The sequence below is a fragment of the Anticarsia gemmatalis genome, chromosome 30 (assembly GCF_050436995.1).
Source record: "Anticarsia gemmatalis isolate Benzon Research Colony breed Stoneville strain chromosome 30, ilAntGemm2 primary, whole genome shotgun sequence".
In the NCBI taxonomy this organism is placed as follows: domain Eukaryota; kingdom Metazoa; phylum Arthropoda; class Insecta; order Lepidoptera; family Erebidae; genus Anticarsia; species Anticarsia gemmatalis.
This window is the reverse complement of record NC_134774.1, coordinates 989,637-999,432: the sequence shown is the minus strand read 5'-3', so window position 1 is coordinate 999,432 and position 9,796 is coordinate 989,637. Positions and strand designations below refer to the sequence as shown.

Genomic DNA, 9,796 nt, shown 5'->3' with positions numbered 1-9,796 from the left:
AAACAAAACGCTATTCTAATCAAAGCTTACACGATGTTTATTAGTAAAACAGTTATTATATAAGTTATTATTAAGATTTTTCAACGAAATAGAGCTATACATTCTTCCTTATATAAAATTTTAGTTTTTAAGTATTTTTATTATGGAGAATCATGACGCTTACCGGTCAATTCGAATGTTTTTGACTGTGCCATGTTAAACAAAATGCCTTACTTACATTAATGTAGTTATTTCATAAATATAATATTATTTGTATTCTGAGTTTTATTTCATGTTCCTTAGTGTGAAATTACAGCTGGGTAGGTGGGTGGCGGGTTCCAGTTGTATATCTATACTAATATTATAAAGCTGAAGAGTTTGTTTATTTGTTTGTTTGTTTGTTTGTTTGAACGCGCTAATCTCAGAAACTACTGGTCCGATTTGAAAAACTCTTTCACTGTTAGATAGCCCATTTATCGAGGAAGGCTATAGGCTCTATATCATCACGCTGCGACCAATAGGAGCAGAGTACCAGTAAAAAATGTTACAAAAACGGGGAAAATTATGACCCATTCTCTCTTATGTGACGCAAGCGAAGTTGCGCGGGTCAGCTAGTACAAGGTATTTCTTAAGTTATATTTCCTTTTCATTTTTACTAAAGATTGGCTTATGAATATTTAATGAATTTTGGTTCACATAACGTAGTCTATATATAACCTGGATTAACACATCGGATACTTTTAACCCCGGGAAATTAATTCACGCGGACGAAGTTGCGGCTAGAAGCTAGTTGTTAATACATGTATGGGTTAGTAAAACAAAAATACTATTTTTTCAAGTAATTTTATTACAAACTTATACAATAAACTTAAGAAATACAACTTAAAACTCTTCTAGTTAAACCGAAACGTTATTCTAGACATTAAAGCAAAGTTTGGAATCATGTATTTACTAATTACTGGGAGACCTCCATCAACTGCGGCGCATCTGTAACAATATAAATAAGAATTAAATAGATTTTTATCATATCGCATATCTTTCAATCCCGTGGGGCAAAAAGTAATAGGGTAGTTGACTATCAGTCAAATCAGCTACTTTTTAGGGTTCCGTACCCAAAGGGTAAAACGGGACCCTTATTATTTTTTGGTACAGAACCCTTTGCGCGTGATCCCGACTCACACTTGGCCGGTTTTTATTGTGAAATGTCAAAAACACAAGTTGGCTGTGTAAACAAACAAATATGAAACTTTTACTCGTAAAAAATCATCTAAAATGCTGAGGTTATGTAGCTTTCTTCGCAAATAATGTTGAAATTGTAGTTATTAGAGACTGAAACATTTGGTAACTGCACGTTTGGCGCAGTGGTTTAAGCGTAGTATGTTTATCAGTTATTTGGTTACCATAGTACAAGCTCAGCTTAGTTTGGAATCAAATGACCGTGTGTGAGTTGTCCAATCATATTTATTTATTTATTTATATCAACGAAAATACGAAATTGTGACGTCACTATCGTATTACCATACTAAAATTTGTTTTTGACATTTCATAAAGAGTAGCTGATTTGACTGGTAGTCAACTACCCTATTATAAAATAAGTAGTATTTGAGCTGAACAAATGTATACTTTATCACAATTATATAACATGTATTTTAATAAGTAATAATTTAATCAAACTTAATTTAATTGCTGTGCCGTGACAGGATTTCATGTGAAGCTTATCATATTGTTAAAATCTATTTATTTATTTATTGTACACATGAAATGCAATAAACATTTGAATTTAAACACTAGGCACAACTAACGATGCGAAAGAAAGGAACTATAGATATCAACTCACCACCAGCTCCATCATTAAACATGAACTCATCTTGATATTCCTTCAGAAACTGCTCAGAGCGATGCTCGTCTAAAAATAGGGAGTACACCTTTTTTACGTCTTCCATGCTCACCTGAAATTATAAAATATTATCATTGGACAACTCACACACAGTCATTTGATTCCAAACTAAGCAGAGCTTGTACTGTAACCAGATAACTGATAAACATACTTATATACTTGTAAATACATACTTATATAGTTAAATAAGCATAGAAAAGCAGTGACAGCCGAGTGGTATCAGTAAGCACCTCCCACGCAAGTAGTCGACGGTTCGAACCCGAGGCAACACACCAATGACTTTTCCAAGTGATGTGTGTATTAGAAATAATGATCACTTGTTATAACGGTGAAGGAAAACATCGTGAAACTTTGCAATGTCTGAGAGTTGTTTAACACAGTTCTTAAGTGCATATTAAATCCTCGATCCGCTTTGGCTTTATATTATTACTAGCTGACCCGCGCAACTTCGCTTGCGTCACATTAGAGAGAATGGGTCATAATTTTCCCCGTTTCACGTCAAGCCACGTCAAAGGCTGCGGCTTGAACAACTTTGACACTAGGTTGATCACTAACCATACGATGAGAAGAATATGTAATTACCTCATTAGCCTTCCTCCTCTTAGCCACAAGCGACGCAGTGGTGATAAGTTGTATTGCGTAACGCAGGGACGTCTCTGTCGCCACTCGAGTCAGCACTGTCAGCGCGTCACCGGACATCTGACAGTCTTCCTCTTCGCATCTGAAAGATTAGAATGTAATCTAGTTTTAGTAGTTGCTGATAAGTGCTAGTTAAGTTATTTAATAGATAGTGACGAGGTGAGAAGTCAGTAAAAATTCGTATTTTAAAGTTAACCACAATAGTCCAGTCATTATAGTAAGTTCACCTCGGAATTCGAGATACCCAGCTGTAAGTTTGTAAATACTTGTATATTGACGCCCTAAAAGTTGTCTCAAAACCTACATAATATGGTAGGATGTACGCAACTATAAAATTTCAAGGTCAAAGGTCACAAAAACCGGTTTTTGCGCTTTTTTTGTAAATATCTCATTTCCTATGGAATTTTTGATATTTGTATTCATTATCAATATAGTGCAGTATAAAATTCTCTACAAATTTTGTTGACTCATGTGCTCGTAGCACTCATGACACATGTGCTCGTAGCACTCATGACACATGTGCTCGTAGCACTCATGACAGATGTGCTCGTAGCACTCATGACACATGTGCTCGTAGCACTCATGACACATGTGCTCGTAGCACTCATGACACATGTGCTCGTAGCACTCATGACAGATGTGCTCGTAGCACTCATGACTCATGTGCTCGTAGCACTCATGACAGATGTGCTCGTAGCACTCATGACAGATGTGCTCGTAGCACTCATGATCATGTGCTCGTAGCACTCATGACAGATGTGCTCGTAGCACTCATGACTCATTTGCTCGTAGCACTCATGACACATGTGCTCGTAGCACTCATGACACATGTGCTCGTAGCACTCATGATCATGTGCTCGTAGCTCTCATGACTCATGTGCTCGTAGCACTCATGACAGATGTGCTCGTAGCACTCATGACAGATGTGCTCGTAGCACTCATGATCATGTGCTCGTAGCACTCATGACAGATGTGCTCGTAGCACTCATGACTCATTTGCTCGTAGCACTCATGACTCATGTGCTCGTAGCACTCATGACTCATGTGCTCGTAGCACTCATGACTCATGTGCTCGTAGCACTCATGACAGATGTGCTCGTAGCACTCATGACTCATGTGCTCGTAGGACTCATGACAGATGTGCTCGTAGCACTCATGACTCATTTGCTCGTAGCACTCATGACTCATGTGCTCGTAGCACTCATGACTCATGTGCTCGTAGCACTCATGACACATGTGCTCGTAGCACTCATGATCATGTGCTCGTAGCACTCATGACTCATATGCTCGTAGCACTCATGACAGATGTGCTCGTAGCACTCATGACAGATGTGCTCGTAGCACTCATGATCATGTGCTCGTAGCACTCATGATCATGTGCTCGTAGCACTCATGACAGATGTGCTCGTAGCACTCATGACTCATTTGCTCGTAGCACTCATGACTCATGTGCTCGTAGCACTCATGACTCATGTGCTCGTAGCACTCATGACTCATTTGCTCGTAGCACTCATGACTCATGTGCTCGTAGCACTCATGACAGATGTGCTCGTAGCACTCATGACTCATGTGCTCGTAGCACTCATGACTCATGTGCTCGTAGCACTCATGACAGATGTGCTCGTAGCACTCATGACTCATGTGCTCGTAGCACTCATGACAGATGTGCTCGTAGCACTCATGACAGATGTGCTCGTAGCACTCATGACTCATGTGCTCGTAGCACTCATGACAGATGTGCTCGTAGCACGCATGACTCATGTGCTCGTAGCACTCATGACAGATGTGCTCGTAGCACTCATGACTCATGTGCTCGTAGCACTCATGACAGATGTGCTCGTAGCACGCATGACTCATGTGCTCGTAGCACTCATGACAGATGTGCTCGTAGCACTCATGACATATGTGCTCGTAGCACTCATGACAGATGGGCCCATGGGAGAGGGCCCACAACCAATTAGCCCAATCCGAAATGGGCCCTAGCGTATTTTCTCACCTAATATTAAGTATCTCTCTAAGCTCCTGATGTGAATAAGGCGAGGTGGGCACGATGATCATTCTGTCCAACAGATCGAGCGGGATACCGTGCGGAGACTTGTAGTTAGTGCCCCTGATGCGAGTGATGCCGCGGTTCGTAGCCATTATCACCACGGGCGCGGTCTCGGATTCGAGTGCCCGGTTGAGGTACGAGAAGCATTCTATGTCTAACATGTGGGCCTGAAAGAAAAAAAGTCATTTATACAAATGTCTTCACATATTTTAAAATTAACGAACTTAACATATCAGATCGGGAAATTCTTTTTTCGCATTATAGTATGTATGAACTTGTAATAAAATCTTTTCTCTACACAATAAAGCTCGATATTTGGGTACCTCACGAGCTCACTGAAAGAAACCTAATGAACCGTGTACTCATTTGTGATTCTAGAAGCCAAAGAGATTTTATTACAAGTTCATACATACTATAATGCGAAAAGGCTTTTTACCCGACCTAATATTATGTAAAAATTTTAAAAAATCTGGGCATACCCCAAGGAATCTATTCACACAGACTAAGTCACGGGATTGCTGGACAGTTTTATGAACAAACTTACTTCATCAATGAAGAGTACACCAGGAATCATCTCAGCTTTCCCTTCTTCGCGCCACTCAGCCACTTTACTGTTAATTTGTTCGCGAATCTCTGATTTTATCTCGCCAGTGTCACCTGTAAAAAATATCGGAAACATAAATAACTAGCTGACTGAAGAGAGAATGGGTCAAGATTTTCCCCGTTTTTGTAACATTTTTTGCTGGTACTCCACTCCTAATAGCCGTAGCGTGATGTTATATAGCTTAAAGCCTTCCTCGTTAAATGGGCTATCTAACACGAATAATTTTTCAAATCGAAACAGTAGTTCCTGAGATTAGCACGTTCAAACAAACAAACAAACAAACTCTTCAGCTTTATAATATTAGTATAGATTAGTATAGATAGCAATATTGAAAACTATTCGGATTAATAAGAATGTCCAGGAGTTTGTTGGCAGCTCTTCTTATTGACACCTTCCGAACTGGCGGTAAATTCACTCTCTGTATCATTGACTATCATAAGTGTCAGCATTTGACCTGAATTAATAAATATTTGATTTTGCCAGTGTACTAACCAGAGAACAGAGCTAAGAATCCATGTGTCCTGCTGTTGATGACGTCAATTTCATGTAAAGTGACTGTGTGAACCACTTCTTTGCGTTTCTGTAGTTCACCCTCCGGGCATTGAACGAAGCGAGCTTGCTGACCTGTCGACAATATACATAAATATAATATACATAATATCATGCCTTCTTTCCATAGGGGTAGGTAGAGGCCCGAAAAACGCCACTCATTAGTTCATTCGTCGTATAGTTAGTGGTCAACCTAGTGTCAAAGTTGTTCAAGCCGCCCGAAGGCCTTTGACGTGGCTTAACGACTGTTATCTTAATTGATAACAACTGGGACCGACTTTTTACGTGCCCTTTGAAGCACGGAGACGCCCAGTTCAAATACCACTATGCGGTCATCTATCTATAGAATGACAGCGCCAACGGTTGCTTAACCCACAGATCGTTTACCGACCGGTGAGTGCAACTGGCTACATACTTATATACTTCTAAATACATACTTATATAGATACATTAACAAAAAGTCTAAAATAAATGACTAAAGACCAATAGTACTTTGCCTAACCTAGGAATCGAACCCGAGACCGCGTGATGAGACTTTTTTGTATGTTTCTGACATCTCCGGAAGGACTGAACTGATTATGATGCGGCTTTCACTGACAGATAGAAAAGGTTGTGGAGCCACTTATTATTGACTTCTTATCCAGGAATTCCATATTTACTCCGGAAAATCGTTTTAGTATGAAAACTAAATAAATAGGCATTAAATAGTTGATAACTAAACTGTAGTTAGCCTATCCCTTATCGCTGGTAAGTTACTGATAACGGGAGGTAACATACCTGTGGCATCATAGTCTCTGGCTCGCGCGAAACTGCGTCCTAATTTATTGATCTTGCCGGTCGCTTTGTCTATGGTGATCACATCTCCGGCTTGCACCTGAAAAATAACCAAAATCTTTGTTAAACTAATGAATAATGTAATAATGTCTTAGAGTTCGCCAGTTTGATTGCCGACTCGGGTAATGGGGTTGAGTTGACCTGCTACATTTTGATATATGGGCCCATGATGCTGCTATACGGGGCCCATTGTGATATTGTGAGCGTATGATACTTCTACCTTAAGTCTACGAGCCTAAAATGTTGCCACAGTGGGCCTATCGTATTATCCATATGGGCCCATGAAACTATACTAATGGGCCCATGATACTTTTTTCGCGGGTCCTTGGGGCCATTATGCCATTTCGGGCCCATAGAGTTTTTACAATTGGCCCATGGATAGCCAGTGAATCTTTTACTGTGAGAGTCTTAACCACATTTACCGTGGTCCTACGGGACCATGACCATCCTATTGTGGGCCCATGGCACTAGTCCTACGGGCCCATGACGCCTGTCCTACAGGACTATAGCACTTATCCTATGGGCCTTATGACGCTATAGTCACGGGCGGTAAGACGTTTCTGTACAGTACCTTCTCTTTAAGCAGTGAGTCGATCATCTTAGCTCCCATGTCGTAGTTGGTCTCCATGTCCGTAGTCTTAAGCGTGAGGCGGCCCACCCTGGCGCCGCCGCCGCCCGCCGCGCGCTCCACCACCACCTCAACTACTTCGCCCTCTATTATCTCTGATTCCTCCCTGACAAAGACATAATAATCATTAAAAACCAGCCAAATCAGCTACTCTTTATGAAATATCAAAAACACATTTTAGTATAAAGTAAGGCCAACCAGAAGAGATAAAGAATGTAAACAAAGTTTCAGGGGTTCAAAACATTTTTATTTGAATAAATTATTACGAAGTTCGAATTTAAATACGAAGACGAAAAAATATGTGTCACTTCAAAAGCAATCCAAAAAGGAATGAACTTGCTCGCTAAATGGCGAACCAAATGTTGACAACTACGGTACTAACTGCTCTCGTTACCACGAAACACACAACGACATCTGTCGTCGCCATTACTGCGCGTACGAGTGATAAGGACAGAGATAATAATCGCTCGCTATCGCAATGTAACCTAGTAACGGTCCGCTTGCTTACGTTTTTTATCTCGTTTGGTTGGCTTTACTGTAGAAATACGACGTAGTGACGTCACTATGTCATATTTTCATTGGTATCAAATGAGTCCCGTACCATAATCATAAAAAAATACGATCTTTTTTTTTCTAATTCGTTAAATTTTTAGTTTAGCTTCCTAGCTATTATGGTTTATGAAATACATTTATGTATGAAACTACTTACTTGATTCTTATGCCAATAGACTTTCTGATAGCTTGTGTCAAAGCTTCAGTCTTGCTCATCTCCAGTGAAAATATTTCAGAACCTGAAAATAACAAACAATAGAAAAAATAATGCATTATACTTATATTACTGTTTTGATGTAAGTGGGCTAAGCATTCACCTCTCATCCAAGCGGTGTGAAATTGAGGGAACACACCAACGAGTTTTCCAAGTGATGTGTGTACTAAAAATAATGACCACTTGTTATAATGGTGAAGGAAAACATCGTGATGTAACCTTGCATGTCTGAGAGTTGTTTAACACAGTTCTTATGAACCTGCACTTGGTCAATGTAGTGAAACCAGACATAACCCCTCCTACATTCTGGGAGGAGACTTTTGTCCAGCAGTGGGACAGTAATGATTTAAATTAATTTTAAGATATTCTAAAGACATTTTTAACTTACAAAGTTATTATTAACACAGCAAAAGAATACATACTCATCTTAATGTGTAAATCATTTGTACACTAAACCCCCGTTTCTGAATACATTTAATGGCAGTTTATCTATTTAATAGCGTTTTTTTATATGAGTTTAAACACTATTGAATAGAAAACTACGGCTAAATGTACCTCAGAAACCGGGGATAAATAATTTAACCAATTTCAATGAAACTAATAATACAAATAGTTATATACTCACCAGCCATGCTTGTAAAAGGTGTGTCAGGGCCTAGAGCTTGAGCCAGACCCATAGCAATGGCTGTTTTGCCTGTACCTGGCTGTCCGGCCAGTAACACAGCCCTGCCTGCAATCTTGCCTGTAAAAATGAAAAAGTAGAATCATTATTTGTAACTACCTAAAAATATATTATGCTAGGTAGCCACAAGGTCTTAGGTTCCATACTCAGACAGGGGAAATTGTATTATTTGGGTTTTCTTAATATTCTCAATGTTTATATGCATATACAGTAGGCTTGCCCTGTTATACATGTGAAAATTGAACCTACAATAACCACATGCAATTATAATAGCATGGTGACCGTTTAAACCATTGAACCATAGGCGGTTCGTACTGTAGCCCTTTGTTGCATATAAATGTACTGGCTAGTTATTAGGTTCTGTATTTGTGATGTTTCTTTATGTGTAACAAAACTAAATGGTTTAAATGGTAGTTACATACGAAAATTCTCATTATAAACTATATTACCCCGTTGCCATGGCAACCACACTTGTTATTCAATATTATTCGATCAATACCTTCTCGAATCATCTGCAGGATGACGCCGGCGGCTTTTCTCGCCATTTTCTGGCCCACCATGCCCTGGGATACCGCTCTAGGCTCAAGAGAATCATCTAGACCGAGACCCCGGATATGAGAATGAGCCCCAATTCGCTCAATACGAGTAATTGAACGCACTTCTTGCACTTGAGCTGCAGCTATAGACTGTAAATGAGGAAAAAATTACAAAATTTTAATCGCGATATACAAAATACATGTTCGAAAAGTGAGGTTAAGTATTGACACCGGTTTTTGTGGTAATATTTTCGTATTTTTTCTGTTATTTGTATAAAAGATTGTACTTACAGCCATTTTTTGTATGTTTTTCTTCTTATTTAACTATTTAATTGAGAAAATTTGATGAAATAAATGTGTTTTCCGTTTGAGACACAAACAATAAGCGAACACGGCCACAGACTGTGAAACTGACAATTGTTGACAATAAATGTTTTGTTTGGAAACGGTTGCCCAGAAACCGATAAATTGACTGTGGTGGGTAGGCACTTATTAAATCGAAAATTTTCATTAAACTACCCTAATTTTCTGTCTACATTAGAAATTGTTATAAATATGGTGATTAAACTGAATGATCACCGTAATTATTATGTAGGTAACAACTTTAGATCTAGAATAGTAGTTACATACTG

General features: G+C 39.1%; 1 protein-coding gene across 1 annotated transcript; it reads right to left on the bottom strand.

Annotated features, from left to right (window-relative positions):
- Window positions 1-805: 805 nt before the first annotated feature.
- On the bottom strand, window positions 806-9,574 carry rept (RuvB-like helicase 2 rept). The gene is made up of 12 exons (XM_076133552.1): window positions 9,456-9,574; window positions 9,128-9,314; window positions 8,572-8,688; window positions 7,890-7,971; window positions 7,124-7,286; window positions 6,496-6,592; window positions 5,662-5,793; window positions 5,110-5,222; window positions 4,512-4,732; window positions 2,459-2,597; window positions 1,817-1,928; window positions 806-966 (listed from the first exon to the last, which is right to left on the bottom strand). The coding sequence occupies exons 1-12, from the start codon at window positions 9,459-9,461 to the stop codon at window positions 935-937; spliced, it is 1,401 nt and encodes a 466-aa protein (XP_075989667.1). The 5' UTR covers window positions 9,462-9,574; the 3' UTR covers window positions 806-934.
- Window positions 9,575-9,796: the final 222 nt, after the last annotated feature.